This window comes from Limanda limanda, chromosome 2, assembly GCF_963576545.1.
Source record: "Limanda limanda chromosome 2, fLimLim1.1, whole genome shotgun sequence".
NCBI lineage: Eukaryota > Metazoa > Chordata > Actinopteri > Pleuronectiformes > Pleuronectidae > Limanda > Limanda limanda.
This window is the reverse complement of record NC_083637.1, coordinates 63931-75792: the sequence shown is the minus strand read 5'-3', so window position 1 is coordinate 75792 and position 11862 is coordinate 63931. Positions and strand designations below refer to the sequence as shown.

Below are 11862 nucleotides of genomic sequence, written 5' to 3'. Positions count from 1 at the left end.
AATAGAAAATTACTCTTATTGTTATTGTCGCTGTTGATTGAATTTTAATAAATTTGTCTAAATGTGATACACCTTGAATTGAATGTTTTAAATCAATATTATGTGTTAATATTTAAGAGGGTTCTTTATGAAAGAAATTAGACTTTTAAATGTTAATCGGAATAAATGGCATTTCTATAAATAATATATACATTTTCTTATTCAGCTTTATGTCAATTTGTTAAAATGATTTAATTAACCCTAACCCCTGACCCCTTTAATTGATATGGATAAAACAGGGTTATTTTGGCTTTTTAAAGCCTGATACAAGTGTCTCAGAGGATCAAATTCTTTTTTGGCACAAAGAACACTGAAAGCTGTGCCAGGTCTCATCTGAGTGGGATATCTCCATTTCTCCGGTGTGGTTAAATGAATACAGAAAGGTAAAATATGTTGACCTAATGTATAAAGCAGATATCCGATCTGAGTCTAATCCTTAAGGCACTACACATGAAGCAATAACTGCACAAAAACATTTTATTTGCATGTACAGTATATCAGCAGATGCCTTTTTGCTGCATCCAGAACCCAAACCCTAAAAATTTAGTGCAACACAGTTTGGATGTGAAATGAAATCCTGTCCATACAGTCAGGTGATTGACAGCTGAATACCAGCAGCAGGCAGGTGATGGCTTTAAAGCTTCAATTAAAAACACTAAAAGAAAAAACTCTATATCTAAGTGTGACAGGTCTGTTTTCCTGAACAAGTGCTACAAACTGTTTCAGTCTAACATTGGTTTGAGGTCCTAACAGCAGCGACTGAGTCCGCTGCCGTCTGCACAACAAGCATCAGGATGAGAAGATGCTCAGTTTTCTTGTGACATGTTCGTGTCTCTGGTGTCCGAGTCCTTCAGCTCCATCTTTGCATCTTCCCCTGCGTCTCTCTGCCGGTGTCTGAAAAACACAGATGATCATTTTAATGTCAAATCTAAAACTCAAAGCACCTGTCTCTTTTAAATTGCAGCCGTTGAATCAACTTATTTGAAATCTGTATACTTGTTTAAAGGGAAATATACTAACTCAAATTCCATAGTCGAAGAATATATATATATATATGTGGTAACTTTAACGCAAACCCTAACCCTTTATCCGCATGTATGTATTTTGTATTTAAGTTGGGTGAAATTAACTAAACTAAATGTTAATTTACAGAGACTGTTGAGAATTCTTGACTGTGACTGGTTGGATTAATTTTAAGTTATTTAACAATGTGAGAGAGGAAACAGTTCTCAATAAAGGCAGTCAACCTGGCTGATGCATACAAAGCATAGACTGTAAATGAAGTTGGATGAACTTAAACAAACATCAGTGAGATAAGAACGACCTTAAATGACAGAAACGATCTTTAACATCTGCTTTTTTTGTTTGGTGCATGTCCCATCTGCTAATATGGAGGAGGAGGGGTTTATGACCTATGCTGCAGCCAGACACCAGGGTAAACGGAGCTGCTTCAGCGTCCATCTGTCTTTACAGTGAATAGTTAGCCACGTCTCTGGCCAATGAGAGTTTAGTCAAATGATGGACTCTAGCCCTCGTTTAACCATTAACCATTAACCATCTGATGTCTTCAGATCAGCTCAGGTGACTGGTTAGGACGAGTCATGGCTGGCTCTTCCGATGCGTACCTTCCCTCTTCCACATCCATGATGTTTTCGGGTAAACGGACATTAAGCGTCTCTGGGAGCAGGAAGACAAAGCTGCCACTGATGATACCAGTCCCGGCGAAGATCAGCGGCGGCAAAAGAAGCCAGACGTCCTCCAGCAGCATAATCATGGGAGCCAGGGCGCTTCCGATCCGACAGAGACAGGAAGTGTAGCCCAAACCACACTGCCTGTCCAACAAACACAACCAGCATCAGGTTAATGTCTCAGAGTCTCCTGAAGAATGTAGCTCTAACATTTCTAACACTCAACATCCTCCTAAGATGTTTCCTGAAGCTGCTGCTGTCATCTCGTGCCACCCACAAGACAAACCTTACATGTTTAGCTTTGGTGCATCACCAGTAATTATTTTGTAGCCTTTCTATGATGGTGTCGTTATAGTTTGAAATCTTCAGGTTGTGTTTGATTAAGATTGATTGGTTCTTATAAGTCACATGACTCGATTAACAGCGGTGAGTACAAAGCGTCTCTAACACTTCCTGTAACAGTTCCACCTTGTCGTCACTCAGAGAAAAGAAATCCCTGCTCTTTTTTTTCACCGTCAGAGTTAAAACAATTATCGATTTAAAACACGTCAGTGAGGACAGAGCCTTAGTTTCCCTTGGCTGAAGTGTGTAAAAGCTATAAATATATATGACATTTTTAAATAAAAAGATGTATTAGTTTATATGATTTATTATTGTCTTTATCTGATTTTCCAGGTGCAGGTTTTTTACCTAAGGGTTGTCGGGTAGAGTTCTGCTGAGTAGAGGAAGGCAGTGGTGAAAGCCGCCTCAGAGAATCCCTTCGCTACCACAGCGATACAGGTGCGAAGCACAGAGAACTCTGAAAGAGAAGCAGGTCAAGCAGATGGATGTAAGTTTATTTCATTAAGCCTTTAACCTAAAAATGTCTCATTCACTGTACTTGAAGTGATGTAACCTAAAGGTATGGCTGTGTTTATTCCTATTAGGGTTCCAGTTATGATCAGAAACCACGCCTGGCCATTCCTGCGGCCGATCCAGTCCAGGACGAAGAAGCTGAGGATTTTGGCGGGAACTTCAATGGCGCCATAAATAAACTGTGTGAGGTAGATACTGACACCGAAACCTGAGATCCTGAAGCTTATACCATAGTACAGGAAGGCAACAGCAAACCTGGGGGGAGAGCAGCACAGTCAGTGTTAGCGCAGCCTAGTGGACAGCAGGTGACTTTTTAATAACCCTGATTTTTGTACCAGAATAATCCGGAACAGAGGGTGATCTTCCTCAGCTGCGGAGTTTTGACCAAATCCAGGTACGAGGGATTCTTCTCAGCTCCTTCAGACACTGTCACTTTCCCCAAAGCCTAAAACACAACAGTCAAACATTGAGACTTTATATTGAGTTGAAATCATCACTTATCTGTTATAACAAGCATGTAACAAGCTGCCTTCATGATAAGAATCCAGATTAATGCCTCCTGCAGTTCTACAGTTCCCGGGTTGAACAAAATGTTTCCTCTGAACGAGTCGATGAGCCTCAAGGTTGGTTTCCTTTTGTTACGTGTGTGTGAGAGGTAATGTGTATGTAAACCCCGCCTTATTAAAAAGACAGTGACGTGATGGATTGTAAAGTTGTCACATTTACATATCAACTGAAGATGTTAGAAGACGTGAACATATTTAAGAATTTAGTTATTTTATGAGATCATAGTTATTTAATCCAAGCGTTTTTTCATTAAATACATATTTAAACTAATTTCGTCTACCTTCCAGATTTCTTCCACAAGAACATGAAAAAGGGATCTTCTCAGCTGTCGTAGTACAAACACAAGATTGTACAGTGCTCCATCTTTTACATTGAAATTAATATTTTGTCCACACTGATTAAGCTTAGAGTTCAGTCTGTTCTGATTGGCCCACTGGCCCAGTTTGATGTGATAGGTCAACAGCTTCCAGCCATTTAGTAATGTCAGCCCCAGCCTGGCTTTGATAGGGGCGTGTCAGACTTGATGTGCATTATGGAAAGTCCTCAGGTCGACAGAATCTGTATTCTGTGAAATTAATGCTAAATAACTGTGCAGCCAAACAATATAGAAGAAATTTGTATTTATTTAAACTTGGCAATTAGGTGAGATTAATAAATCAAATGTTTGTGTCACCTATATTTACAAATCCCAGTTTGTCTCATAGATCTTAACAAGTTGCGACATCATCTGTTCTTAAACAGCACCCACAAAAAATGTAGAAAGCTCAGAGGGAGCAACATGTGGGAAAAACAGGTCTTAGTACCACAAGGCCGTTTTTTATCTTCATCTTTTCATCTTCACACCTAATAATTGGTTGATGGATTTTTCAAATGTAAACAAGACAGATTGATTAACTTTAACACTGAGTGAATATTGACTTTGAACCACAGTCGCTCAATCAGCTGTACCTCAGTGTTCAGTTTGGTCGTGTTCTTGCCGTTCATCGCAGCACACTGAACCAGATGCTTCTGAGCTTCCTCCACTCGGCCGTTGGCCAGAAGCCAGCGAGCCGACTCAGGCAGCCACCTGGATACATGCAGATGCTTTTAAAACACAGATATTTGGTGTCGATGTGGAGCCTCAAAACTCCTCCTCATATGCGCCTTACCACCAGGAGATGATGGCAATGATGCAGGGCGCCGTCACCGCCAGCGTCAGGTGTCTCCAGTCTCGAATGAAGTAGGCCAGCAGCGCCAGGAACATGTTGCCCACGCTCCAAGACAAACTCATGACAGTGCCAGTGAACGTACGGTGCTTCACGTCCGTCCACTCAATACCTGAGCAGGTAGACAGCGATACAGACATGAAGTCAGTACAGACGTGGTTCAGGTTAGATTTCTCCCTTTGGTCATGAACAACAGACCCATAATAATAATGAACTGCGAACATGTGGGCTCTCAACGTGAAGACCAGTGTTATGAGCGCTCAGTGTGATGGTGATAAAATAAAACCTTTTTGTGGTTAAGACCCTGAAAATGAACCGTTAGCTTCCGTTTAACAAGATGAAATAACAACAATATACCTATGCAGCATTTATTCAATATGCTGTTAAGTTAAATATGAATGATTTCAAGCTGTTAAGGACCACACCTTATTTATCTTGTGGTCTTTCAGCGTGAGAGCAGGACATATTGATTTTACCTTCAGATTTTCAGATGCTTTCACTTCAAACAGTGCGCTCACACTCAAATAGCTCCTGCTTGTGCACTTGCACTCACATGTGCTCCAGCTCCAGCTCTTCTCCTGGCGCTCACACTGCTTCTTTGCATGTGAAACATCTACTCTCAGATTTCTTCTATAATCAGCAGAATTCCAGCGCGTATATTTATTTCTGTTGGAAAGCCAAAGCATTAATAAATACATGGAGTACAGAAGTGCATGAACCCTGTTAAAGTAACCACCGTGCAGGACTCAACAAAGAGGTTGGGACAACTTCATTCTTCATCACTGCACCTGAAATTCTATTGGTTGGGTACTTTCACAGACTTGTGCACAGAAGTAGTGTGAGGAGCCTGGAGCACACAGTTTGAACACAAGCACGGACTATCTGAGGGTAAGAGCAGTGTTTGAGTGACAGCAGTATAACATATGAATAAAATCTATGAGTGCTGCTGTCAAACTGAAAGACCACTCTCCAGAATGATAAGAAGGAAAAATCTCCTAAATCTTGCACCATGCTGACTCAAAATCACTCACAACAATTTATCATTTCAATTTGAAATATGAACATGCGCTTTTGAAGTTGGTTTTCTTTAGGAGGACCCTGTAAATATACAGTGGCTGTAGATCACCAAATATCATCACTAAATTCAAAATGATCCAATTCCTGTTGGATTAAAGCAGTGATTCCCACTGGGGCGCGGAGGCATCACAGGCGCACCTGAAGTTGTGACGGATCTAATATTTTGACTTTAGATCTGCTGTTTTTTCAGATATTTGACAGGGACGAAAAGAAAAACAAGCAATGCTTCTGGGACAAACAAGACACAGAGTTCAAAATTCAAGTCGAAAAGAAAGTTTGACGAAGCCTTTCTTGCTCTTGGTTTCATGGTGAATGCAGTAGGAGATGAGCAGAGACCAGTGTGTATTTTATATCTGAAAACTCTGGCAGCAAACAGTATGACACCACAGAACTGAGAAGACATTTAGAAACATTGCACCCCAGTCGCATATGAATATCGTCAGCAGGAACAAAGCTTTATAAAAAGCTGTGCAGTGCAAAACAATCCCCTGGCTGAAAAGATCAGTGCATTTATCCGAAAGCTTGAGATGTAGTGCAGGTGACTTGATCAAGGAAATACTGATTCCTTTGAGAATGCTGAGTTTGCGGAAAAAAAGTGCTACTGGAGCCACCACAGTGATTCCATGTCTTAAGGAGCACATCTCTTACCTGAGAGCGCTCAGTATGACTGGGTGAGAGATCCATTCAATGCATCACCACCTGCTGATTTCAGCTCTACTGATTTCAGACCAGCTCATTGAGATCATGTCTGACTACAGCACAGACACTAAGTGCCATCTGGCTCGGTGTGGAGAGGGAGCATCCACTCATAGGGCAGAGGGGATTCTGCTTCCCTTCACCACATCCTATCTCTGTGAGATGAGCTTTTTCTGCTGTTGCCTCACTGAAAACAAAGATCTGGGCTCAACATCGAACATGACATAAGAGTGGCATCGTCAAGGCTGTAACGCTGTTTTGAAAAGATGTGCAGTGCAAGACAGTTGATACGACTTGAGTTCTCACATAGTGACTTGCCCACCTTTCTTGCCTTGTATCTGCATATGTTCTTTTTGGTTACAGATTGAACTTTTTAAACTTGTAACAAAGTGATGATAATTTCACATATGTTTTCTCTGTTTTTGAAAAAGAAGAGATTGATGTAGCAAAGAAGCTTGAAAAAAAGTGTATTATTTTCAATCCGAAAATACTGAAAAAACTGCGAATGTAATGTTCATGTGTATGTTATCTCAATACACAAGTTAAACAACTCCAGGAAGCCTTTATATGTGGGCAGGATTCCTGGGTTTCTCAATGTGTGTGCATCTAGGTGAAACATGCCATGTGTTGTTGTTCTGCATTGAGTTGTTGATCTCTTACCGAGGACAACTCCGATGATTGACAGCCCGCTGAGGGCCACACCACACAGCGCTCTGGACAGGGCGAACATGATGTAGGAGGTGGAGAAGGCCGAAGTGAATCCCAGCATGGTGGCGGCAATTAAAGCCACCAGAAGCATTGACTTACGACCAAACCTGCAAGATAAACAGTTTAAAGAGCTTTGGAACACATCACATGGACTTCATGTGCAAAGAAAGTTTTGCTTAGAACTATTTCCACTCCCGGTTTTAACCTCCAGCACAGGAAATCTCATCCATGTGGACTTAAAAGCTGAATTAAAGGTCAATCTTGAAGTTTAAGGTGCCATCTGTAAGTTTTGCTGTTGATACATGGCTGTTAGCCCATCAGCTGTCTATTGTCTGGTTCCTGGTTCCAAGAGAAGAGGTTATAATGTGTCCACTGAGCAGCACAGAGCTAACTGGTTAGCATGCTAACTTCACTGATAAAAAGAAAAATAACAGTTAAAGGAAGTTTGATGCTGAACTCATCTTCCTGATAAGTAAACAATTTATTTTATGAAACACCATTTCAAATGGTGTCTTGTTTAGATTCTTTGTTGGAAATTAAATCAATAAATCATTGATTCAAAAAATCATCGGTTTTACTTTGTATGTTTAAAACACATTTATGTATCTACTCTTATATGTTAACTAAATAAAATAAAACTCATTTGTTAGCCTGTGTGGCTGCTAATTGTGCATTCATGTGTTGTTGTAATATGTCAGAACATACTTGTAATCTTTGTGTGTTGCAGAGTTCCTGACATCATTACTTAAAAACTAACTTACATAATTTTACAATCGGCTCTAAATGGACGCATTTAATGCAAAATGTCACTTACTTATAGCACTTTGTAGTTTTGCTTTTTAATTTTTTTTTAGGCAATTGTACTTTCTTGATTCTTGTTGTTCTGGTTTGTTCCCTCATGGTAGATACACTTATTGTAAGTCGCTTTGGATAAAAGCATCAGCTAAATGAAAAATGTAAATGTAATGTAAAATTTACTAACACTACATGACTGCCTATGTCGTACCGCAGTATTCCATTTGGAGTGAGCTATAGAGATAGTGACTTACACACAGCTAATTTGTATTTGCTTTGTTTGATGAAGAGCTCCATAATCCGCCCCTCAATGAACCTTTAAAAAGTTTAATCTACTCTAGATTCAGAATTATGATGCTGAAATTCATAACAAATGGGGAAAGTCCATCTTCTGATGTGAATTGGATGTGATTGGATCAAAATCACCAGTACAGCGGGTTTTGAAGAGGCCTTTTCTCTCTTGTCTGCCATAGATGAGTGTTTGCATTAAAACACTCTGACACAAAAATCTTCATCATATAAAATGCAAATTAACAAAGAATGTGGATGTCTGGAAATGGTTCTGAGATTCTTCCTTTACCAGATCGAGGAACATCAAGAATCTTCATGATCTTGTTATTTTGTCCCAGACTCCCACAGACCAAACTGAGCATTTAATTTGAGCAATGAGGGAATATTGTCAGTAATGAGTGTGTGCATGTGCATGTGTGTGCATGTGCATGTGTGTGTGTGTGTGTGTGTGTGTGTGTGTGTGTGTGTGAGTGTATGTGTGTGTGTGTGTGTGTGTGTGTTTGTTTGTTTGTTATCTGCAATCAATGGGCTTATTAGATAACTGGCATTTTGGGCCTATTCAATAAAGAGTCACATGCAGAATCTGGAGTTGTTACAACACACACTCGAAGAAAAAAATCCCAGTATTGGAATGAATCAGTCGAGTTTTGCTGCCTTGCTCAGAAGAAAGATTGTGAGAAGAAATTTCCTTTTCAATGCAACTGCTAAAAAGTTTTATGAAATCTGGCAGTTTTAATTATCAAGATCTAGAGAGAATCTAACACATCCACTGTACTAAGGCTGTGTGATTTGGTCTTTACAGTCATCAACGCAATCACACAAGGGAGGAACCGCAAAGGAAATCTAGTGTTACTGTTGCTGATGTCACAGATATCAACCACTCGTATTCTGTACATCGTCACATTAATAAGATGTAGTGTCACATTCTGTCATTATCAAAAAACACATCACTTTCTTCACATTGCAGCTCTTCTTTTCAGAGAGGGCCGGTGCAAGTGCGTGAAGTCTTGATACTCTTGTATTTTTCACAGTCGTGCTACAGTGGTTGTGTCATAAACAAAACTTCCCTCCATCTTCATGGGTCACATGACCAGAGGAGTGTGAGGGTTCAACACATTGTGAACTCACCTGTCGGAGAGCTGTCCAAAGAGAATTGCTCCGAACGTGACCCCGAGGAAGAAGTATGTGGCGAGAGCTTGATTCAGCCGTTTGTTGTCACACACCAGATCCCACTGTGGAGAGACGGGTTAGGGTCAGGGTCAGGGTCAGGGTCAGGGTCAGGGTTAGGGTCAGGGTCAGGGTCAGGGTTAGGGTCAGCTGATGTACAGTCAGCTGACCCAGATGGCGCCCGTGCTTATATTTGGACAACGCTCTCTGAGAATTGAAGTTTGTAATAACGTGACCTTTATTTGCTTGTCTCCAAACATAGCTGTCAGTTTTGTGAAAAAACTTTATCAACGATGTGTTTAAAGAGAGATGTTTTTTTGTAGCACCATCTAGTGGACATTGATTGGATTGCAGCTTAAAAGGCTTTTGCTTCCAAAATCGAGTCTTAATTTTGTGATGTTCACTACATTGTTATCAAATCTGTTTAATATCAGGTAAACTTCCTGGTCTGGTTTCATGCTGGTTTTCACTCACATCAAATAACATGTTGTTTAAGCTACAATAATATGAGTTACATTTTACATCAGTGATTAATAAACATTTTCTAGAATCCTAACCCTATAATTCAAATTCAAGAGGAGACAAGATTACAATTCTTGAATAGGATTAAAAACTTTAAATAGTTGTTAGTTCAACAGAGAGTTCATGTAGCTTCTCCTCACCTCGGTAGCGGTTGTGGAGCTAAACTGCGACCTGTCGTAGATCCATCCATGTTGACAAGGTGCTGTCCTGTTTCCCTGGCTCAGGTCAAAGGTCAGCAGGGGGTCATAGACTCTACAGGAGCTGACAGAGCTTTCATCCGGATGGGGGATCCTGAGGGCTAGCACTTCTGGGTCCAGGTTGGTGTCCTCCAGGGTCCCAAGGGCACAGCGGTGTGGAGGAGTGGCAGAGATGAAGTTGTGCAGGAGGAAGTGGAGGGGGAGGATGGCTCGGGGGAGGCAGAGGAGAAACAGCACCAGGAACTGGAACTTGGAGAAGCCGCCAACTTCATCCAGGATCTCGTCAAACCTCATGGTGACAAGATGGAGGAAGTGAGATGTGCGTCTGAGGAGTCACTGTGTGTTAGAGGAGCATTCATCAACTCTCTGAACTCTGACTCTTCGCCCGTCGGTTTCTGCTCTGCTGTGTCTCTCTCACTTTCTGTCTCTGACTGCACAGAATCAGCTTCTTATAGAGAGAGAGAGAGGGAGGTACTTGGCTGTGTGTGTCTCTGTGTGTGAACAGATCATTTCTCTTTGCATCAGCTCAGTCACGCTTGTGTCACAACACACGCAGATGGAGTATTAAGACCGACAGTTTTCTTGGTGCAGCCGTGGGATTCAAACTTGAACAAACCGCTCTGAGTCTTTGTGTTTTTCTAGTTTTTATTGTTAATTAACTGCAGAGACTGTTATAAAAGCTCCCCCTGTTGGTGATATCATAACAACACGTTCCTGTAGAATCAGGAGGATACATCCCCTTCTCACTCAGAAGGAGACGCAGGTTCTGGTCCAGGCTCTGATCATCTCGACTACTGCCCCCCCCCCCTCCTGGCAGGTCGACCTGCTGCGGCCATCCGACCTCTGCAGCTCATTCAGAATGCAGCAGCTCGAGTTCACTCACACTACTCTGCTCCTCCGCTCCCTTCACTGGCTACCAGTGGCTTCTCCCATCCATTTCAAAACATTGGTACTTGGTACCATGCTGTGAACGGATCAGGTCCAGTCTACATCCAGGACCTGGTCAAACATCACACTCCCGCCCGTTCACTCCGCTCTGCTTCGGCCAATCAGCTCGTTGCTCCTTCACTGCTAAACACTCATCACCATCACGACTGTTTCCTGTCCTAGCTCCTGAACGCTGGAACCAGCTCCACATCGACATCCGGACATCAGACAGTTTACACATCTTCCACCGCAAACTAAAAACACACCTCATCAGACTGTACCTTGAATAAAATTTAAAAATTAACAATTTAGTAGCACTTAAATGTCACTTTGTAGTTTTGCAGTTTTTTTTAAAGAAATTGTACTTTCTTGATTCTTGTTGTTCTGGGTTTGTTCCCTCCTGGTTGATGCACTTATTGTGAGTTGCTTTGGATAAAAGCGTCAGCTCAATGAAATGAAATGTAAAAAATGCAATGTAAATACTGCCGTGACACTGGTGCATGATTCCGCGTGATGGATGGAAGGATGAGAAGGAAACAGAGTTCAGCGATGTCTGATCAGCTGATATAGATTCTGTTGATCTGTGATCTCTGAGCTGAACTGAGTCCAGTATTAGATCAACTGACGGAACCGAACCATCCCAGGTCCAACACCAGCTAATATTAATAATTCTGTTAAATTCTATAGATTGAGGACATCACAGTTGTCTCTGAATTTAATAATCCTACAGTTTTGGGTGATTCAAATATGAACAGACAATAAAGTTCCCTCAAATTCTGAGAGGGTGTTTTTTATGCCTCCACCGTTGAATTGCATGTTTTCTTATTTCAGGCCCTTGTATTTGTATCTTCTTCACTCTCACACATTGTGTTATTCACAGCAGCAGCAGAGGATCGGTGTATTTTCTTTATTAGTGACATCACTGCAGTTTCACAAAGTTTCTCTTCCTCTTCACATCGCTTGATACCGTGACTCCGTCAGGACTCACGGTGGAAACCCATTGGTCAGCTGCATCATTTAATATTCATGAGGTGCTTTGCATTGACCATTCATGGTGGAAAGTGGGCTTGTGGAGGGCGGATTTGGAGGCAGATCCACGTACGAAAGTTTCCTGGTGGACTGTGATTT

At 41.4% G+C, this 11862-nt stretch overlaps 1 protein-coding gene across 1 annotated transcript; it reads right to left on the bottom strand.

The window, feature by feature from the left end:
• Positions 1–845: 845 nt before the first annotated feature.
• slc22a7a (solute carrier family 22 member 7a) lies at positions 846–10101 on the bottom strand. The gene is made up of 10 exons (XM_061067248.1): positions 9751–10101; positions 9050–9153; positions 6788–6942; positions 4298–4466; positions 4098–4215; positions 2918–3027; positions 2623–2837; positions 2418–2526; positions 1665–1871; positions 846–933 (listed from the first exon to the last, which is right to left on the bottom strand). Exons 1-10 carry the CDS (start codon positions 10099–10101, stop codon positions 846–848), a joined length of 1626 nt encoding a protein of 541 aa, XP_060923231.1.
• Between the last annotated feature and the right edge of the window lie 1761 nt (positions 10102–11862).

Bases quoted from the DNA above. Each gene is read 5' to 3' on its own strand.
- slc22a7a (XM_061067248.1), bottom strand. From the start codon at position 10,101: ATGAGGTTTGACGAGATCCTGGATGAAGTTGGCGGCTTCTCCAAGTTC. The intron at 6,943-9,049 runs GTGAGTTCACAA...TTTATCTTGCAG, and splicing joins TTTGGACAGCTCTCCGACAG to GTTTGGTCGTAAGTCAATGC. The intron at 3,028-4,097 runs GTACAGCTGATT...GTTGTGTTTTAG, and splicing joins CGACCAAACTGAACACTGAG to GCTTTGGGGAAAGTGACAGT.